The 22,390-nt window shown below is 43.5% G+C and overlaps 1 protein-coding gene across 6 annotated transcripts in view; it reads left to right on the top strand.

Moving 5' to 3' along the window:
- Positions 1-22,122, top strand: part of RECQL5 (RecQ like helicase 5) — a 51,843-nt gene extending 29,721 nt beyond the window's left edge. For all 6 annotated transcript variants that reach the window (XM_035104476.3, XM_088661566.1, XM_035104474.3 and 3 more), the window contains 12 exons: positions 2,508-2,735; positions 5,080-5,176; positions 7,434-7,470; positions 9,035-9,093; positions 9,650-9,723; positions 10,912-11,005; positions 12,585-12,719; positions 13,042-13,682; positions 14,339-14,414; positions 17,379-17,630; positions 19,555-19,627; positions 20,174-22,122. In XM_035104476.3, coding sequence (XP_034960367.1) covers positions 2,508-2,735; positions 5,080-5,176; positions 7,434-7,470; positions 9,035-9,093; positions 9,650-9,723; positions 10,912-11,005; positions 12,585-12,719; positions 13,042-13,682; positions 14,339-14,414; positions 17,379-17,630; positions 19,555-19,627; positions 20,174-20,274 — 1,867 coding nt within the window. In that variant the 3' untranslated portion in view covers positions 20,275-22,122. The remainder of the gene's footprint in view (positions 1-2,507; positions 2,736-5,079; positions 5,177-7,433; positions 7,471-9,034; positions 9,094-9,649; positions 9,724-10,911; positions 11,006-12,584; positions 12,720-13,041; positions 13,683-14,338; positions 14,415-17,378; positions 17,631-19,554; positions 19,628-20,173) is intronic.
- The last annotated feature ends 268 nt before the right edge of the window (positions 22,123-22,390 follow it).

The following is a 22,390-nucleotide window of genomic DNA, read 5'->3' as shown; positions in this document are numbered from 1 at the left end:
CATGGGGTTTGGGAAAGAAACTCCAGAACAGATTGGGGGGGGGGAGAAGAGAGAGTTGTGTTGTGCAGATGAAATTCCTTGTGCTAAGGGAGGACTTTGTTGGATACAGCCCAGTATGCCAGAGGCTACATACAGCTTTGCTTGCCTCTGAAAGAACCAGGGGCAGGAAGACTCCATGGAAGCCGAGACAGCTGCTTGAAAGTTCTTGGCAGGGGATGACATCCTGACATTCTCCCCAGAGTAAGCACTTCCAAAGGGATTGTGTTGGTTAAGCCCTATGTGCTTGTCTCTGCTGCAGGTGATATTTGATGTCATGAAGGAAACCTGCATGTTCATTCTCCATGAAGGATATTTGGGGTGGTAATCCTCTGCTATTTTTCTGCAGGTGCAGAGTGTCTACCCTCTCCTGCCCTGTCTTCTTCTATTTAAGTCTCTGTATGAATATCCCACTTTAGAGGGAGATTGTTCCCCTTTATGTCATAAGCAAAAAGCTCTGGATTTCCCCATATGCCAAGTCAGAACAATGGTGCAATCTAGCCAAGTGACCAGACAGTAATTCTGGCAGACCAACATTTTCCTATCATCTCTGGCAGAGATCCTTTCATAAAGGAGTCTGTAAGCTTAAGATATACCCTTCGCCCTCAACACCAGTTAGAAACATTACATATCCTTTGACTCGCCAGTAGTTTTGTTTTGTTTTTTGCCACTACAGTATGGGTTTTTGGAGGAGCTGTTCTTCTGCAAGCAGTGTTGGGGGAATGGAAGAATGAGTATTCATTTGTGTGTGTTCGTGTTCCTGTTAACTGAAACACAGAAATTATCCTCCTAGCATGACGGAATTATGTTTTGCCTTTCTCGTGTTCTGGAAAACAAAGGATTGACTTGCCAAAGACTCTTGGCATTTCCAGCTGGATAGAGTTAGCAAGATTTTGGAGGGGTATAGGGGGGGGAATTACACACGATAGCCTTTCAGAGGCTGTGAAAAGAGGGCTTTCTTTTAGGCTCAAGAGTCGGCGTGAGTCCGTGCCATTTTGCAAGGGTTATAAAGATAGCTTTGTCGCATCTTTCTCGTTTCTCCATGCAGTGGCTGACACTGGCTCAGTTCTCTCTCTACCTGAGCCAGGGTACCATCCCTTCCTGTTTTAGCACAGTGAGTTCTTAATTTTGTCTGGTGGTGTCTCAAAAGCTGCCAGTTCCAGGAAAGTTATGTTTGACACCTCCCCGCCCCCTGCCCCTTTGCCAGGGTGGTAGGAAACATTTCACATGCTGATTTTAAATACTGTACCACCAAAGTGCTTTGCTGGAATTCTAAACTTCACTGGGATTCAGTGTTGCTCCCACCCCCCACCCAAGCTTGTGTTCAAATTGGGGGGGGGGTGTTAGTTTTAAACTGCTGGGAGCATTTGAACCTCCATTTAGTTATAGCCTATTCAAAAACATATATACATGGGGTCATTTATAGCTTTGGAGTTTTTCCTTCAGATATGAAAAGGGAATGCAAATGGACCTTGGTGAATATGTTTTCCCATCAATATTGTGCATTTTCATTCCACAGTGAAGATTCCAACAAGAGTGGAAAGCTTGGCAAATTGCTTTTTTAAAAATTAGTGATCTGTCATTACTATGCTATAGATGAACTTTAGGGTGTACATAAATGGGCACTGCTAGAAACTGTGGTGTCAAGAAGGAGCATTTTCAAGCAGTGTTTTGATGGAGCTGGGCCCTAAATATTTTGGATTTTATCCAACCAAGTCATCCTGTTCATGCAAGAACTGGTTGCTGTAGGTAACTCTGTAGCTGTTGTGATATTTAGTAGAGCCTGGAAATTAACACACTGGAACAGGATATTTCAGTACACATGGAAAGTTTGCCATCTTTGAAGAATGTGAGCTAAAGGTGAGCATGAAAGGGAAAAGTGACGATTAGCTGGTATTTTGCGTCTGTTTTTGGCAAACATGGCTCAGCCTTTCCCCAGAGGAATACTATTGCCCAAGCAACACAAGAGCTGCTTCATACTGCAAGGAGTTCAATGCATTTTCAGCCACTTGTTTGTTGCCCTCACATGAAGATCGTGAAGTGTGAACCACAATATTTTTCAGCTTGAGTGTGTACCTTGACTATGTTTGCAACTGGTTGTGTGGAGGGCAGTATAAACCAGCCCTGAAACAAAGTTTTCTTTGTTGTTCTTTTAAATGTTGCTGGTATTTTGGAGCGTCATAACTGCTAACATACCTTCTGTTTAAAAGCGAGTAGGAGAGACCGTCAAGAAACCATTTGTGGTTACGAAGCCATGTGCTTAAATATTCTAAAATTAAAAACCAAATTCCAGTAACCTAGAAACTTTGCTTTCTGAATGATTCCCATTGTGGCAGCGTGCCTTGATTATGAAGTTATTTTTCATTTGACCACCGTTATGACACCTATCTAGGCTTGCTTAACCATCTAAGGCAAAGTCTCTTTGCTGCCCCTTTCCCTCAAAATAATAATATTCTGTTTTTGCCTCTTAGTTGTCGTCATGCCGCTATAGCCAACTATTTTGGAGATGCCGTCCCCCAGTGCAACAAGTGCTGTGATTACTGTAAGAATCCAGCAGCAGTGAAAAAGCACGTAGAGGCACTTGAACACACCGGCAGCGGCTGGAATAGAACCTGCATTGGACCCTCTGCTTCCTCTTGGAATGCCTTCGACCCAGACCTGTATGAAGGAGGCAGAAGAGGCATGGGTGGCTTCAGCAGGTATGGGTTTGCTTCTGACTCCAGCAGAAGTGAGTTCTGTTGACAATAATAAGGATTTCTCCACTTTTCTCCCCTATGGCGGAGAAGTCCCGAACCCCTCCCTGCTGCTTACAAACTAAGCCAGGCGCCATGACCTCAGCAGCCACTGTGACTTCACGAATCAGCCAGAGGAGTAGATAACTCCTTGAAGTGTAGCTGAGCCTGGGAGTTGATAGCTGGGCTTAGTAGAACCGACAGAAAATAGGTTAAAAAGAAGATGCTGGTTAAAAATGCGGCATAGATGCCTTTATGCCATGATGCAGCCAGGGGTCAACAAATGTTGTTCTTACTGGCCAGCCAACAATTTGTTGTTGCAGGCTCACCCTCAAGCAGCAAGGTCTTGTATCTGACCTCATGTTTTGTCTCCAAACGGAGGCAGGAGGAAATCTCCTCTTTCTCCAGCAATGAAGTTGGAGAAGAAGGTCAGAATGCAGTTGATGGCTGAAGGTTTGGCAGCAGGGAGAGGGGAGGTGCAACGACAGAGCCTTCCTCTTCCTATGGGCTTGATGGAAGAGCAAGCCAAATCACTCGTGCCTCTCCTGGCAAGCACAGAGCCAAAACAAATCCAAGGCTTTGGCTGAATATTAGGACTGGAAGAAAGCAGGGTTCACCCATTCTGTCCTTTAGCACTAGGTTCGGGGGAAGCCTCAGACTTGTCTCGCTTATCAAAGCCAGGCTCTCATCTCAGCATGGTCAGGGAGATTGTCCATGAGACTGCTTGTCCATGCTTCTCATGGACAGCAGAAAAGTGTGAAATTAGACCTTGGTGTTTTCAGCCGTTCCTCCCTGTTCTGTATTGATACAACAGAGAGCAGTAGCTTCTGGCTAAATGTTGTGCTTTCTAATCCCTCTTAAAGGAGGGATGGGGGCACCCCGGGAAGAGAAAGAGAAAGATCGCCCATGCTGTAAGAAGCAGGTCACTGTCCTCTTTAGCTTCCAAGTGCCCCGGACATTCATCTCTTGCCCTGTTGCCTCTGATTACGGTATCCTCCAGAAAGTGCTCACAGCAGCATGACGGGGGGGTTTTCAGAAGAATTTGACTAGTGACCGTAAGCAAACGATTCACTGATTTCAATGGGAAAGTTAAGTGTATGTACAGCACCACTTTCCCATTGTGAACAAGAAGATCTGAGAGTGCTTAATTTTGGCTAGATTGGACTTTGTTCTGTTTCATGACCTGCGTTTTGTTCTGGTATGCAGCAGAAAGATCAAAACCAAATGTTAAGTTGCAGTTTTTCTTTTACTTCCCGGTTAAATGAAAAAGTTTGCACTATATTTTTTTTATCTTTTGTTATCCCCTGATCATTGCATGCGCTTAACATCTGTACTTCTTATGAAACAAAGATAAAGCAGCCATATATTTCACCTTTTGTAATTTAATTTTCTGCTCTACTTGACTTGCATATCTTGCATAAACTCATCTGTAAATTTATTCTTCTTATGCAGGGTTGTCTTTAAAGGAAAGTGATCGCTTTTAAGTAGTTAAAAGCTTCAGAACTTTAAAAGTGACTTATTATTTAACACATACGTTTCTGATGCTAACAATTCATAAATGAAGCAGCTTCAGTCTAGAGAGGGTTTGCATGAGTGGAAAAAACACTTCTGCCCTGTCAAATTCCTCTGATTTCCCTGTCCCATTGTAGCTCTTCTGCCCCTTCTCATGCCAGACCAGAGAGGGTCTTCTGGCCTTCAGGAGCAAATTTTGGGGGGCACAGGAGACAGTAGTGGGGAGCTGGGAAGACCCTATTGTCCAAGTGAGTTCAACTCAATCTTCTCTGAATTCAACCGATAAGACACATGGCAAGAGGAACATAGAAGTCCGTGTCGGTTATGAGGAAATGATCAGTTATGGATTGATTTATTTGAGAGAAAACCTGGAAATGTGGCAGTCTCGCCCTGGAATGAAATCTGACTGGGACTCGGGCCCACAATCCTCTGGGATATTGTGATGTACAGTGGACGCTCGGGTTGCGAACATGATCCGTGCGGAAGGCACATTGACAACCCGCAGCATTCACAACCCGCAGCACCGCGTCTGCGCATGTGCGGGTCGCTTCTGCGCATGTGCAAAGCACGATTTAGCACTTCTGCGCATGCACGAGTGCCGAAACCCGGAAGTAACCCATTCCGGTACCTCTGGGTTCGGCGTGGTACGCAACCCAAAAACGCGCAACCTGAAGCGCCTGTAACCCGAGGTATGACTCTTATTTGCTAGATCGAATTTCCTTGATGCCAGTTTAATGTTTGAAGTAATTCTGGGTAACCTTCCTGTTCAGTTTCCAATTGTTTCCGGGTTATTGTTCAGATATGATGAAGACGGTGGGAGTGTGGCTGAAACGAATGAGGACCATCAGAAAAGGGAATGGAACAACTTCTATAAGAGGCAGATGAGTCTGCGCAAGGTATGTTGGTAACTTCCTCTCGGGAGACGGGTGCTATCTTGACAGGTGGGGAAAGGGTAGGTAACAGCGCAATCCCATATGTGCTTATTCAGAAGTAAGTCTCACTGAGTTCACCGTGACTTATTCACAGGTAAGCGGGTATAGGATTGCAGCCTAAGTGTTACTTTAAAAAAAATAAAAAATTTAAAGATTTTCTTGATTTACAGAAATATGTGCAATGTCTCTCGTAACATTTTTGCAAATCATTTTCATTTGTTGAGACATTGGGAAGAAAAGGGGAAAAGAGGTAGATGGGGGAGGGGTGGGGTGGGGTGACGATGTTTCTATTTTGCTTAATATATGTGGGGTTTTTTTTGTCAGCGTCGCTTGTGTAGGTTCTCTGCTGTTCGCTTGTGTTCCTTTAGTGATGAGAGATGTTGGGGTTGGCCTAGGGTATGGTTGTTCATTTGTGGTTGGCTGTGGTGGTCTTTGTTTTGTGGGTGAGTGGGGTGGGTGAGTGTTTTGGATCAGGTTAGCCATATTGATTTGTATGCTGTTGGTGGATTTTTGTCATTGTCTGTTTGGGCTGTGCATGTGATAAAGGGGAGCCATACCGTGAAGGTGAAGGTGTCTTCTTCTATTTGTCCCCATGTCAGTTTCAACTTATTGGTTAATTTTTCTAGAAAGGCTGTTTCCCATACTGTTTGGTACCATTGGTCCATGCTTACTCCTAGCCTAAGTGTTACTGATGCAAGCCATGAGGTCTTTATTGTGTTCTTATGTTAATATGTGAGAAATCATTCACACATTAAAGAACTTACCTTGTTCTGACATTTCTTTGTTAGTTAGAGAATAGTACCTTTTTCTTTCAATTTTTATGATGCTTTACTATAGGGTGCTTAATGAGGAGAGCTCTTAAAGTGGCCCTTTTTGCATATCTCTGTGTGTGCTTTCTTTCTGTCTCCAAGCATTTTCTTGGTTGAATTCACAAACCTTCCTATGTGACTAGAATACAGTCCCATTCAATCTTGAAACCAAACCCCATATGTGCAGATTGGGGACTTTGGGATGGAAAGTGGATGGCTATTCTTGGTGTCTTATTTTCGCACAGAAAAAGAGAACTCCTGGGCTAAATTACTGCTTAATCCTTTGAAGGATCCTTCTAAGACTTAACTAGTAATTTTTAAAAGCCAACTATTCCTTTTCATACAAAAAGGTATGCATTGCAGCTGCAAATTATAAAACGGCATTTTTAAATACAAAAATTGTAAAATTGCACTTTATTGTAGAAGAAAACATATAGATGAGGCAATTAATAGAGACAACTCTAATTATTTGCTCAAACCAGCAGGGAAGAAAATGAATGACCCAATGTTTTATCCCATGGATTCATTTTGTTTCTGCTTTTATGTCTTTAAAATGCAAGGTGCATACAGTATATGTATGCAGCCCACCCATGCAATCAATATATGTGCACACATACACATACAGACTTACACACCCTTCCTCTCATGCTGCCCCACATATTTTTTGCTTTATTCCCTTTTGATTAGTCCAGTTGTTAAAAGAAGGTAGCAATTTTATTTATTCAGTCTACAACTATGAGAAATGTCATAAAATAAGCCATTACTATAAATCTGATCTTACATCTCAAAACAGTGTGAAACCACCTGCTGAACAGGGAGGTATTGTGTTTCTCCTACAATAGTCAGTAAATGAATTCCACTTCTTAAAATTACCTTCCCACTGTCTTTTTTTCTTGTAAATCAGGTTAATTTTGCCATTAAGGCAAATGCCCAGGTTCTATTAATCCATTCTTCTATTGTTGGCAGTCGTTATGTACTAGCTTATAATATTCTTGCTGCTTTCAGCATGTATGAGACTAAATTTATTGTTGTTGGGTTTTTTTTAACTGTACTTTTCATATAATTCAATGAAAAACAAAATTCCGGATCCGTTGGGATATCATTGTAATTCCTGTTATTGAGTTCTTAATATTTTTTGAGAAATGATATTCCCACTGTATGTGGTGAAAGTCCCCCATTCCTTTTATAATGTTTCCAATGCTTACTTAGGTTGTTTCAATTTATTATTGACTCGCACCATTTAACAAAGCCTTAGCAAGCTTTGGCTCAGACTAAAAATTGTTGCGTAAATGTGGAAGGTCTTTTGTGTAAAAAACTCAGATTCTGAATCTAGTCTTGTGTTCCAGCCTATACTTTTAGATACATTTTTCCTGGTTTATGTCATTGATTTTTCTCTCTTACATTTCTTTCAGGGCCAGGAACCTGAAAAAGACAACTTTGTCCCTCCAGGTAAATTTCTGCATTTACTTCATAGATTAGATGCTTCAGACAAAACCTTTATGGTTCTTTCTGGGGATTTTACAGTGACTAAAGTTACAATCTATACAGTATAGCACTATCTGTATATGAAGCTAAAGAGCTTAGGAGTTCATGCTTGACTCAAAGTTAAGTGTGGCCCACAATGATGAGCTTATTGCCAGAAAAATTGGGCTTAAACTTGACTCTAGCAAAAATAGTTGGAGAGGTTGCTATCTGCCCAAATCAATTTCTTACTTCTGTTTCCCATTGCACATGAAAATTATGGGTGTATCAAACCCAATAGCTGCAGTTAATTTACATATTTCAGGCGGTTGTTGATTAACGAAATTGGTTGCGATCAGATGGGTTGGTTTATGACCCTCTTCACATGACGGTGGCAGGAGAGCAAAGAACTCTGGGAGACATTTCAAGGACTTTACTCAATCTTCTTTGTGGTTTAAAAAAAAAAGGCCACAAGAAGTGGAGGCCAGTGTTGGATCTCAAACTCCTCAATCACTGGGTCTTTTTCAAGGAGTTCAAGATGGAGTCTCATATTTATTTATAATGGTATTGGAAATCAGGAAGACTCCCACTACAGCATATCCATTCCTTCAAAACAAACTGAGGAAAATCCCCAGGACACTAAACAGGTTCACACAGTCCATGCTAAAGGATAGAAGGGAAAAGTTGGGAAACTGTCCCCAACCTCACCTCCACTATAATCCCCCTGGCCCAACAACCACTATTCCACTATGCATCTCAAAGCATCCAAGTACAGACCTGGCAAGCCAAAGGCCTATACCGCCTAACCAATTTTAGCAAAAAAGACCTTGAGCTTGTTTGGAGGTTCTGGCAGAGGAGCGCAGCTATTGTATACCCTTGACCAAAGAATGGTACACTCCTTCTGTATGAGACGGTTGTCAGCTTCCACTGATGCACAGGGAGGGAGGGAGGGAGGAGACACCCGCCTAGCCAGCCAGATCAGCCGAATCAACCCTGGCAATCAATGGGGCGATAGATGTCGCAGCCAGATTGCCCTCACACCATTTACAAAAATGGCAACCCTAGATCAGTATGGGAAACACAGGACAAACTAGAGGACACTCAAATACCCTGGCTGACCCATCACCAGTTACATGCCCATCAAATACATTGCCACCTGCTCAGTAGTGGGTTTATTAGACCTCCCTTCAAGAAGATTCTCACAAGGGTGTCTAAAGGTTGACCAGGAATCTTATCTTATACGGGGATAAATTAAACATTCTCTGACTCCTTAATAGAATTTATAGTAGAAAAACACACAAAAGCTCTAAATGATGGCATGGATAGCACCTGTCCTTGAATAATACTTCAGAAAATCTGGTATTTAGGATTTTGGAGATACAGTACTACTAAAACATGTTTTTAAAAAACCTCTTCTAAAAAATACTATCACCACATTGGATACTTGTCTAATTTATTATTTTTAATGGCTATATCCTTCTTGTACCAACTCATTTACCGCAATAGGTAAGGCAACATGTCAGAAAATGTTTGTGTATCTGTCTCATTGTAGATGCTGATTGTCCCTTGAAGGATGCAGCCAGCAGAAAAATAGCTAAAATCACAGTGAAGGTAAGAAGGGGCTGTGATTTGGCAAGAACAAGATTACTTAAACGAAGCTCCTTTCCCCTCCCCACCTGGATTACGACATGGGCGTGAGAAATAACTGGCAAGAAAATAGCACTGATGAAAATGGGATGAAGGCATGAAAGTGTGGTGTGGTGGAATGCCTTAAGAGAAGGATGGCATCTTGATCTATATTAGATTGTAGCATAGGAATGTAACGGGGGTATATTGTCCAGTTTCAGTTGGCAGGTTTTAGGAAGGCAAATAAATTGGAGAGGATGCAGAGACAACAGCAGATATTATAGAGCAGCTGGGAAAAGATTACTCATGTCCATATAGTCGTGAAAGAAAGTTTGATTATTATTATTTTTAAAATTTGTATACCTCCCTACCTCCGAAGATCTCAGGGAGATTCACAACAAAAAATAACAATACAAAAAAATTATATTGAGAATACTTTACATTATTTGTACTGTCCCAGAACTGCTGGTTAGAATAGATGATGCTTCACTTTCCTTCTGCAATCTGAAATTGGCTCCCATCTCTTCTCTTTCAATTTTAGGCTAGAGAACACTGTCTAAACATGCTGAAAGAAGCACTGAGCAACAACCAGGAAGCAGCACTAACAAGAGATGGGTAGGAAGTTATTATCTAGTCTGAGAGCAGCCCCATAGATCTCCGTAGGGCAAGCAGTGGGCATTTATGCAAGCCAGTGCGTGGCACTCGGGGCTCATGTGTCATCCAGCCCTCCCTTCATGAGCTGTGCAAGCCTCCCATTCTCTGCAGTGGCTCATGTGCTTTCCATGTGCATACTTGTGCACATACAGTGGTAGTGATGGGAAGCAAGGAAAAGAGGGCTCCTGCATATGCAGGCACTGCGCCAGTGCTGGATCAAGTTATATACCTTAACCTAATTTTATACGTCACAGTCATTTGCAAAATGCAGTGTTGTGGTTTGAAATACTTTCTCACCCAGCAGTAATATTGTGCTGCAGGTTCCAACATTTTAACATCTCATTCCCTCTCACTGCTTTTGGGAGCATGAGAAACGCTTCTGTTGTTTTAAGGTAGTTTTTAAAAGAACAATTTTCTGTCATTTTATTAGTTGTGTTCTATTAATGTGTTTCTACAGGGTGAGTCTTTTAAAAGAGGCCCCGTGGAACATGTGTACTCTGTATCCACGGGGCCTCTTTTAAAGGACTCACCCTGTATATGTTCTAAAGTTGCACTGGGAAAGGTTTTTTGTTTTGTTTTTGTTTTGGAAGGGGGGCTATAAATAACTTCAGGTTCATGGGGAAGCTGCTTGAAACTTGTAGATCAAAACTTAAAGCAAGTTGAGCACTTCAAGTTAAATGTCATACTTTAAATTAGAATCCAAAAATCATTTCTGCAATATTTTCTGAATAGGTTGAGGTGGGGTTGCATAAATGAATCTTAACAGCTACAACCCTATTTTTCTGTGAAGCTTGCAGTTCTCTTTAGTTCCTGCTAGAGGGTAGTAATATACCACCCAACTTATTATTTTGAAACCACAGAGGAGGTTGTGATACTTCATTGATAACTGTAGAAATACCTTCATAATAGAGTAAAAGTAATCCAGAGGGGGGAAATATGCTCTTAGACCGCTGTCTTGTGCCCTACCTCCCAACTGCACACACAAACACCGCATTAACCATAAGTTTCCACCAATAGTTCTGCACCCAGATTTTAATTGTTAGTGCTCCAGTCTTTCTTCCATAGTAATGAACCTGACAGGAGTTGGAGAACTTCCTCTGTTATTGGAGAAATATGTCTCACTGCAATTGATCAAACTGTGTGTTTCAGCTCAGATGTTCTAATACATGCCGTGGAAATGGAGTATGAAGCTTTCCAGGCCAGTAAAATGGCAAACCTGTACAAGGCGACTGTTTTAAAGAAGGTAAGAAATAGTTGGTAGTTTTAATGGGCTAAGTGGGCTTCATTTGATCTCCCTGATGTGTTGGTTTCTCAAATATGCAACTCTGCTAGGGAAAGTGGCTAGGCATTTTCTGTGTGTGTACTATGGAGAAAACACTGCTTACTCCATCTTTTCCCATTGCTGTCTTAGAAGAGGGTGTTTGGGCAGACCCTTAATTTCCGCAGGCTAGAACTCAACTCATGCAATGCTATCAAACCAATAGTCACGTAAATTCAACTAACAAATATACCAACAATGTAACTGGCTGTGTTTGACTATATACATTCTTTATACATCATATAAACATAATTTATATGATTGTTTCTACTCAAGTAGATAATGTGAAAAGAGTTGTGTGAGTTATGTTTATATGATGTAGAAAGAATTTATATAGTCAAACACAGCCAGTTACGTAGTGGGTATATTTGTTAGTAGAACTCAACTCAAGCAAGGCTCAGTTGCGTACTTTGGAGAATAGGCCAACAGTTTTGACAAGACATCATTCTGAAAGCATTTTGTTTGTTTTTTAATGAGCAGTGGGTTTTGAAACTATATGGTTCTGCAGGCTCCGTGTAATTCTGTGTTGCTTCTCAAGAAATACAAATGGGCTCTAATTCATAGCCTGCTTTCCACTGATGGTCACTGAGGTGGTAATTCTAAACCACTTGAGTTATTGTCTTGACCTTCCAGATGTATAAATCCATACTTTGAGTGGCTTTAAGCATTACAGAAAAGTCCATTGCTCCAACTGCCTAATATACAGTCACTTCTGCCTTGTCTTGGCAGTGCTCAGCTAACACCTGGAGCAGTTTTTTGTACACCACTTAGAGATATTTTAAAATACATTAAGCAGTATAGAAATTACCATATTTTTTCGTGTTTAAGACTAGAGTTTTGTTTTGTTTTACTAAAAAATAATGTTAAAAAGGTGGGGGTAGTCTTATACATGGGGACAATCTCCCCTCATTTTCTTAATTTTGAGCCCCCCAAAATAGGGGGCATGTTATACAGAAAAAAATACGGTAATCAATCAACTTAGTGCCAGAGTGAGGATCTGGTTCTGGCGGCCTGGCTCTACCATTCCCTCCACCTCCTGTGAGTCAACAAACTTTGGCTGCAGCTCATGCTTAGTGAAGAGAGAGCTTAACTACAGCCCCGGTTTGGATCAAACGCTAAGCCAAACTTTGGCTTAGCTTAGTGCAGCAGCGAAAAGTACCAGGAAGGAACAAAGCGCCTGCCAGCTCCTCTTGTGCAAGTCCTGCAAAGGTGTGGTTTGGCTTAGTGTGACATGCGAGCCAGGCCTGTAAGTGCAAATGAGAAGCAAGTAGCTGAAGTAAATAACTGAAGTTCATCCAAGCTTAGAATGTTACAAGAATGGACCCTATGCTGTATTAAGGCATTACTGGTCACTGAGAGAATTAAGGGTGGTGCGAATTCCGCATTAATTAGTTTGGAGAAGAAGAGCAGAATTTGTGAACCCTGTGCTTGCTTTGTGTTGCAAAAAAATGCTGTGCGTGAGAGAGCTTATCAAGACAACTTTCCCCTTTCTTGTTACATAAAGGTCACCGAAATTAACAAAGCTTCCAAAGATGGGGAGCTGTATTCCACCCTCGGAGTCAATGGCAGTTCCAAGTTGAAGACTGAACCAGTGGCAACAGCTGATGATGGCTTCATCCCCGCATCCAAGGTCAATACGGTAAGTGCAAATAGGCAATATTAGAACCTTAAATAGCATTCTCTCTCTAAGTGATTTTGCAGCAGCAACCTGTGTCCTGGTGTCTATGAGGTTTCCATTTTCATAATTTCTTTTTATGTGGGCTTCCAGCAGTCTTCCTTTTCCTGTCCCATTGCTTTTAATTTTTTCTCTATGGAAAACATTAAGGTGTGAGGTGGTCTTTGAGTTTAAGGCGCATCTACCGTTTGCCTGGACTAGGATTTGATTTCCAAGACAGAAGGCAGGTAGGCAAAAACTAGCCCTCTAGCTACCTCTCATCTCATCTCATTTCTTTCTAATGCAGTTCAAACCCAAGAGGGTGGGGATTGGATTTCGGAAATCATCTGATGTATTCCAGTCAGCTTCAGAAGTTCTGGGTGCTAAGGGAGATGATGGAGTTAAGCCTCTGAAGGAGGACATTAGCCAGGAGAGAAGCCACCACTGTGACCCTAAGCATATGGACATTAATGGCACACTTGAGAGAGAGGCGGAAGTGGCTGAAGAAGTTTGCCAAAATGTCATGGAGGTTCCTCAGAAGAAGGGGCAGCAAAGCACCTCTGATGCTATAGCCTGCTTGGGAGTTAGTCCCACCAAGAAGGGCAAACCCAGTAAGAAACAGCTGCTACTGGCAGAAGCAGCTAAGAAAGACTCTCAGAAGATAGCAAAATTCTTCTCCATCCCCAAAGCAGGGTCCTTGGCATCAGAGCTTGATTTGGCAGAAGAGAACAACTGCTACCATGATGAACTACCTCAGTTTCCTTCCCAAAGAATGTGTGACGAGAAAGCAGAATTTCAGGAAACTGAAATGGTCTCCAAAGAAGAAACAGCTAGCTCATCTCATGTGGAAGAGGAAGAATCAGAAAAAGCAGCAGAAGGTCTGACTGTTAGAATTCCTAGCTCAGGAACAGAATCCTCATGTTCAGGATCAACCTTTGGAAAACCGAGGTGAGGGGTATCTTTCCTTGTTGTTGCTCTTCCCCAGCCTCCCAACTGATACTCACCCAATTGGTAGGTTAGAAGAAAAGTGATGATTCGTAAGCGGTGCCTTCACAATTGTATTTAAGACTCAGGCTGAAGGCAGCCGTTGAATTGACATACCTCTGATCTGGACCGTTGGCAAAGGCTTTTAGAACAGAAGCAAAGTGAGCTGTAAATCAGGATGATGGTTAGAACTGAGTTTGGAGTTGCAGAAGCAGGCATGGGTGTTAACTATCTGTAACTAATTTCCACAATAATAATTAATATTGCTATTCGAGTAAAATCTTTCTGAACAGCAAAGGGATGATAAGTATGCTTGGGTTGCTTAAATTCACAAGATTCTCAGCTGAATCAGTCTTTAAAATATATTTCAAATATTTATTAGGCTGTGCTTTTAAAATTCAAGTGGTTACAGATGTTTTGTGGATGGCATCTGTGTCTGTTGCAGGAGCTGCTAATAGAATTTGTGTGTTTTAAAATTAGGGCCCCAACTCTATTCCCCTCCCCCCGTAGCTCACCTGTTGAAAACCACATGTCAAGACTGTTGTTTTTACTGCTTCCTTTGAATACCATAAATACACCATCCTTGAACAAAGTATCTGATTGTTCCTATCCCCCCACAGAGTTAAGCTTTTCGTTGAAGATGGAATGACAAACAGTTGCGGAAACCATAATGGAAAGAGACCAGCGTCAGCTGAGGTGATACTTCATTACTATTGTTAAATCCCCGTCTCTCTCTTGCATAGGAGCGCACACAAAAACATCCCTGAGAGACAGGCGAAGCATGCTTTGCAGGAACTTATGGTGGGAAAGCTCACACAGTCCTTAGGATGGGACTAAGGTGTGGCCATTGGAATATGCATGCGTGGTTAATATTACTGGGGTAGCAGGAAGAGTGGTCCCCATTTGGCATGTGTGGGGCAAATCTCAGGAGGCCAGACATGTTTGTTTGTTTGTTGTACAGTGGTGCCTCGCAAGATGAATTTAATTCGTTCCAGGACTCAATGCATCCTACGAAAAATTAGTCTTGCAAGTTGCGGTTTCCCATAGGAATGCATTGTTACTTAATCAATGCGTTCCTATGGGCTCCAGGGGACTGGCGGCAGCATGGGACGGGGCTTCGGAGAAGGCGCAGCGCTTTTCCAAAGTCCTGTCCCATGCCGGCTGTGCGGTGGCTGCCCCCGCCTGTCTTCCCCGAGCCAAGGGGAAGACAGGCAGGGGCAGCCACTGCACCGCCGTGCTTTGCTTTTGTCGCCCCCTGGCAAAGGAAGATCAGCTGTCAGCTTCCTGCGCTGACAGCTGATCTTCCTTTGCCGCCTTCCCGCGCTACATTCTATGGCTGCGCTTCGTAAGACGAAGCGGTGGCCATAGAAAACCTTGCTGTCTTGCGAGTCCCTCGCGCAACACAAAACTTTTTCGTCTTGCGAGTTTTTCGTTGTGTGAGGCATTCATCTTGCGAGGTACCACTGTACAAGAAACTGATTTACTTTGTTGTAAAGAATGTTGTGTCAGCTTAAAGACTAACAAGTATATTATGGCATCAGATTTTGTGAGCTGGAGGCAGTAGATGAATGAAGCGGTCAACTACATTCCAAGTATTAAGAGATGAAAGGTTTTTTGTTTTTTTAATGAGATGAAAAGACTATGCAGAAGCCTATTTATACACAGAGCACAAAGGGGGTAAAGATTCAATCAGTATGGATGTGACCTGCTCCCAACTAGGTGGACCACTGTTAATGAATAGGCATAGCAAGATCAATTATGCACAAATACCCAAAGAGGGACATTTACTTTCTTAAGTGAGCTAGCCACACTCTTGTTTCTAAGTCTGAGTTCTGCAATGTTGTTTTTTCTGATAAATTCCAGCTTGGCAGCTTCACACTCTCTTTTAATTTCGGGGAATGGAAATCCTCTGCCTTGAATAGTACTACTGGTATTTTATTAATTGCTTCCATTCATTCTCTTGCATACATAGCAATGGACTTATCTGACTTATATATAAATAGCAGGAGGACATTGATGGCAGATGACACATACCACATTAGAAGATGTTCCAACCCTGGATTATATGATTGATTGAGTAGGCTTTGGGGACAGAGTTGGCACCATAGTTTCTTGTAGTGGCCAATTCCTGGTTTTGTATATCTGTTCGGCAAACCATTGTTGCGTGCTTCAATAGGGGGACGAAGGGCCCGACTGTAAGCTTTCACGTATCGCTTGTGAGGAAAAGACCATTTCCCAGCATGTGCTGTAGATCCTTGATGCTAATACTTGAGAAGTGTTAGCTGAGAGTTGTAAGTGACGGATGGCATTCTGTTACTGTCTCTGCTGAACCTGCCGTATGGTAGGTGAGTCCTAGGGACCCATCTGTCCTTACTGATCTGTTTCTCTACTTCCCCAGGTGAGTGTAATTTTAAGAGTGCCTGATGTAAGTAATTGTTGAAATTGGCTCTGTTGAAAGGACTTGATCTGTGATAAGGCTTGGTTATAAGACAGTGTGCTTTGAATGGCAGGTCAATAGTATAGTAGTCAGTGAGATGCCAATCATCATTTACGTTCTGGAGGGAGTCTCCTTTGCATTGTCGAAATCAGTCTTCCCCAAACCTGGTTACCCTATAGCTGTTTTGAACTAAAACTTCCATCAGCCCCAGCCAGCCTGGTGCCAATGTTCAGGAATGATAATAATAATGATGTAATAATAATAATAATAATAATAATAATTATAATAATTATACCCTGCCCACCTGGCTGGGTTTCCCCAGCCACTCTGGACGGCTACCAACAGAACACTAAAAAAAAAAAAAGAATAAAATTTCAAACATAAAAAACTTCTCCAAACAGGGGAATTGTAGTTAAAAACATCTGGAGGGCACCAGGTTGTACAAGTCTGGTTCAGGTAGCAAAGAGGTCAATGGTGTATCTCAGGTCAAGGAGAGTCACTAAATATATAGAGAGCAGACACTGCAAGTTTATCTGTGAGACCTTTTTAGTGTCGCTTCCTGTGTAGTTTGGATGCAAAGCCACTGGATGGTGGAGGACCCCTTGAGCATTGCAGTGATTTGTGCCACACCATCACCTTTTATTAGTTACAAAGCTGTGTGCCAAGGGTCTCTTGGTCTCCCATCACAGACAGTTTTTGTGGAAACTCTTTAAGCTACTATTTTGATGTCATGGAGGCATTCCCAGTAAATGTCCAAGGGAACTTCTCTTATAGGAAAATGAAAAAGTTGGATATACAGATTAGTATCTGAACTGTGATTATTCCAGGAAGGCAGGCCTTACTAAGGGTGTGAGTGTTCTGCACTGCCACATTATAGCCCCATTTTTTGTCAGCCGAGACATTCTACCCTATTTCCCCCTTTTTACTAGTACTACATGGCTGTTGGTTCAACTGTGCACACATACAAGCTATTTGTGTTGATTAATAGGCAGTTGTTTCTTGGGGTCAGTGAGACAACCATCTAGTTTGCTGCCTTTGGTGCTTTTCCCTTGAAGGTTTAAAGTGTTTGGAAAGGATCTTTACCCCGTCCCTTGACATTAGGAAGGCACAAAGAAATGTAAGTCAGAAAACTCTGGTAGATTGCTGGCAGAGGCTGTGTGTTCCCTGTTTCTCACGACATTCATTTCATGAGCTTTTGTTCCTCTCTTGCTCTCTCTCTCAAGGATCTGGGGAGCCCTTCTGGAAAGAGGCTACGGATGATGACTAAGTCTTCCATCACATTGCAGTCAGAGGGGAAAGCTGATGGGCTGATGAAAAAGAAAGTCACGTTTGATCCCAATCTGTCGCAGGTTGATAAAGAAGGAACTACCAGAATCATCCAGCCAACGACAAAGGCATTGTCACTTAAGGAAACGGCAGACATTGTTGTAAAATACTTGACCCCTTTCTACAAAGGTGGCAAATTTGCTTCCAAGGTTGGTTATGAGCCATGTTGTTTTTTCCTCCTCTTGAAGGGGTGCCTAGAAATATTGTTGTCTGTCCTATCTAACTGGCAGCATGGAGAGACCATTTCCACTGTATTGGCCAGTGTCTTGGTTCCCTTGTAGGGTGAGGGTAAACCATGTCTGGAAAGAGCAGGGTATATTACCCTTTCCCATTGCCAATGTTCAGTGAGCTAGATGGACAATATCAGGAAAAAAATGCTGGTGGGACAGCAGCACTCTTATTCTGTGTTCGTTTTTAAACCGTGTGTGGTGGTAATGAGAGCTTAAATACCATGTTTCTCCTAAAATAAGACGGGCCTCAAAAATAAGCCATGGCAGGCTTTTCAAGGGTAGAATAAATATAAGACATACCCCGAAAATAAGGTGGGGGGGGAGCGGGTCTGGATGGCGCCAAGGAAGAGGAAGAGGAAAAGGAAGTTTCCTGTCGGCGCCCTGAAATGGATGTTGCTGCCCCGCCAAATCACCCAGCAGCATGTCCCATGTGGAGTCACGACTGACCAGGAGCCGGCAAGAGCTGCAGCAGGACTCCCCGGGAGCCGACCAGCAGGACCCCGCGAGAGCCGCAGGTCCCGGCAGTACAGCGCGCCAAGCCCCGACCAAGCAGGACCCCACGAGGGCCGACCCGGGAGAGTCGACAACAGCGCGCCGTGCCGATCCGCAACCCAGTGGGATCCGGCGAGAGCTGTAGCGCGAGCCGCACGAAGCCCCGATTGAGCGGGAGCAGGGAAGAGGTGCAGCGCTCGCCGAGCCCCGACTCAGCAGGAGCCTGCAACAGCGCGCTACGCCGACCCCCGACACAGCAGGACCCAGTGAGAGGTGCAGCACACGCCGCACCGAGCCCTGACTGAGCAGGAGCCGGCAACAGCGCGCTGCGCCGTGCCCCTACTGAGCGGGAGCCGGCAAGAGGCGCAGCACTCGCCGAGCTCCAACCCAGCGGGAGCCTGAACAGCGCGCCTCCCCGAGGTGAGAGCCGGTGAGACCCGGGACCCGGTGAGAGCCAGCAACAGCCCGCCCCGACTGAGCAGGAGACCATTGGGACCCGGTGAGAGCCAGCAACAGCCCACCCCGACGCAGCAAAAGCCGGCAAGCGGTGCAGCGCTCGCGGAGCCGAGCCCCGACCGAGGGGAGCCGGCAAGAGGCGCAGCAATCACAGAGCCGAGCCCCAACCGAGCGGGAGCCGGCAACAGCCGCAGCGTGTGCAACGCCAAGCCCCGACGGCAAGAGCCACAGTGTGCAGCGCACCATGCCGAGCCCCAAAGCCCAGTTTCAAAACACTACCGGTACAGTACCCTACTTTCTTTTCTTGCCTTGCCCACTTTACAAAATGCATGGTTAATAAAAAATACTTAATAAAAAATAAGACATCCCCTGAAAATAAGCCGTGGTGTGTTTTTTTGGAGGAAAAATAAATTTAAGACGTGTCTTATTTTAGGAGAAACACGGTACTTAAATTGTGATTTTTGTTCCTTAGGAACGTCTAGCACAGGCATCCCCAAACTTTGGCCCTCCAGATGTTTTGGACTACAATTCCCATCATCCCTGACCACTGGACCTGCTAGCTAGGGATCATGGGAGTTGTAGGCCAAAGCATCTGGAGGGCTGCAGTTTGGGGGTGCCTGCTCTAGCAGAACAACAAGTTTAACTTATATAAGACATTGATGGTTTTTTAAAAAAATTCTAAGTGATTAGTTCATTAGGTCAGATACATGTCCTGGGTGCTGCACAACTGGAAGATGCTCGGTCCTAACATGTTGGTCTCAGCACCTAGTCATTATAATATGGGAAACGTTATAGGAGTACCAAGATGTCCCAGAGAGTACACAAAAGCACTCCTATGTCAGTGAGGGTGAGAACCCTGTTATGCTCATTCTGTTTCTTTGTCCCTAATTGGCAGGATTTGTTTAAAGGGTTTGCCCGGCACCTCTCTCACTTACTGGCTGCAGACAAGAGTCCTCTCCGTAAGACAGGTGAGTTATCAGGTGATGGCTGGGGAGGAATGTCTAGTGCCTTGTACCAGTAGATACTGGATCTGTCTAACACCAGTACAAAATGATCAGGCAGCCTGCTGTGTAAGGTGGCTGGGGGGTTAGGGTAAAATAATCTAATATGTGTAATTGAAGAAAATATTTGAAATATGCAAGTGGTGTATGTGGAATGTTATGAGACTGGTGTTGTCAGCACATAGTTTTCATTCCTTAGCATGGTATCTCCTCGGTGTTTCGGTGGTGGATCCGTACTGCTGGCATTTCATTCTCCCCAAGTCCCCTATTCTTTAAACAGCATTTGCCACTGGAATAGTTTCATGGTTCAGAGCATTTGTGCAAATGTGCATGAGAGAGCTGTAGTAGCAAACTAATCTAATTTTGCTTGTGTGTATTGGAAAGGGAGGTTTATGCAGATTCTTTTCTTCGTAGACATGTTGATGGCTTGGAGACAAAGTTAAATGATACTATAGTTAACAGTGGTGAACAAGGCTGGACATCAGTGTCTTGTGTGTTACTTTCTGTTTGTAGTAAAAGAAGAAGCACAGAGACTGATCAAGGAATTTTTCAAAACCCGTGACAAGTGTGAAAATGAGACAGACTGGCAGGAGCTAACCAGCTTGGAAACATGACACCTGAAAGGCACTGGTTTTGTCTGCTTCCTGTGGGTGCTGGACCCCAAGCACTGAAAGGAATCATCGTAGCTATGGGAGGGGGGTGGTGGACCCAGTTAAGCACCGCCCAGGGGAAAAGGCCTTTGAGAGTGTTATCCTAGCTAGGAAAAGTCTGTTGTGCAGATGAAGTCACCAATTTTAAGTTACAATGCTGCCCTGTGATACAGTCAACTTTGCTTGTTTTAGACATACCATGAGACTGTAATTGATTCTTTCTCTGACTAGGAATCTTGCTGCTACCCAAGATTTCCCCCCTCAACCCCCAGTCCATTACTATGTTTTTTTAATTAGCAGCAGCAGCCTCACTCAGAGTTGTCATGGAATACATTTGCTTTAAGGAAGGCTTTCTCGTTTTGATAACAGTGGAAGGGAGTCTAGCAGAGCTGCTTTGCCCAGGTCCCTTTTGATTTGTGTTGTTTGTGCTGAAAAGTGTCTCCTTGCACTAGAGTAATTATTTTTTAAACTGTGCATATTGCAATAAGAATGAGAAATGATCTCTGACAGACTCTTCAGTGTAGACTTGAGTAAAGTAAATTTAGGTTGCATGAAATCCATGTACAGTATAATAAAACCCAGAAAGCTACCTCTTTAAACAGAGAGAAGCTGCTATGGGAAGTGGGTGATTTTGTAACACCAGCAGGGCAGGGGAGGTTATTGGTGGCAGTTCCTGCCAGCTGTGTTATCCCAAATGACTCCACTCGCACATGAAGTTGCAAAATACATGTTTGCCAACTTCTATGCTCCCCATAGTTGTGTTACATACAAATGCATGTATTTTCAGGAGAGAACAGCCTTCTTCAAGGCTTGAGGGCATGTCCTTGCTTAACGTAAGTTGAAATGTGCAGTTTCTCTAATTTGTAAATGTGTACAGCTTTAGGAGGGAGAGTTTTATATTTTGTGAAACCTCAGGAATAGATAGAGGCCATGGGGCAACCCTTCCATCCCTGCCAAATTCTATTTGGTGGCTACCAGTGTTTATATTCTGTTTTTTGTTTGCAGTAAACAGTTGTATCCAGGAGCACCTCCTTCTGATGGAAAGGCCTAATACATATTTCAGGAAAGTTGTTGCCATTGCAATGTATAATTGCATTTTTCTTTGTGCATATGGAGTAAGTCTAAAGAAATCAGAGACCTTTGCAAATAGGTTATTACTGACATATGATTCCAGGTAGGTTCATGTTAGGGCTGCTTCACAAGCTCTGTGATGACAGGCGCGTTTGATGCACGGTAAGGAGCCCTGGACATTTGCACCTGCAGAAAACATGAGTGTGTTGCATGTGCAGAACTATGTTTTTCGGGTGTATATGCAAAATACTTTACAGGTTATAATATGAGATGTAGCCATTTGTATTAGCCACTTTGTATTGTCCATCAGGATGTTAAGAGAACCAGCCTTCCAAATATCACAGTTGACTGGGCAGAGGTGAGTCTGCTGTGCAGAGTCCTTGGTATGAGGGCTGTGCAAGTATTCACTTAAAGCCATATTGCTGCATTGTGCCTGTAATGTCATCTTACCAGACTACTGTGACAAAATTGCCCAGGGGTTTTAGTAGGAAGATGCTGCTTTATTTATGTATTGTTCAAGTTCGGCATAGACTGTAGATTCCCTGCTGGGATTATGTTCATCTGTGCCTTAGACTCGGGCCATAGAGAAGCATTAACCTTTTCCTTTAGTGGGAACTCCTAGACAAAGGTGGGCCTGGCAGAGGGACCCCCCTTCTTAATAACTTGCACTTGGGAGCTAGGGGTTTGTTACTTTAAAAGGTTCGTGGTGCGCTGCTAATAAAATGAATGTTAAAGAGCTTATACAGCTTAATCTCATTATTTTTACCACTGGAAATCACACACAGGGGCCAGGACAGTAGCTCATATACAAAGGATCGATCTTCCTACCCACCTTGGGAGAGGAAGCAGCAGCCAAGATACATCACCCAGTCCCATACTGCTCTGGCTCTCGCAAGAAAGAGTGGTAGGGGGGTTGATCAGCTGAGAAGCAAGCTTCCTGCCCCCCTCCCACAGCTCATCAAGCGCCTCCCCCTCCAGTTCGCATAAGCCAGGCTCCTTCAAAGGCACC

This window comes from Zootoca vivipara, chromosome 2 (genome assembly GCF_965207765.1).
Source record: "Zootoca vivipara chromosome 2, rZooViv2.hap1.1, whole genome shotgun sequence".
NCBI lineage: Eukaryota > Metazoa > Chordata > Lepidosauria > Squamata > Lacertidae > Zootoca > Zootoca vivipara.
This window is presented reverse-complemented; position numbering and strand designations above follow the sequence as displayed.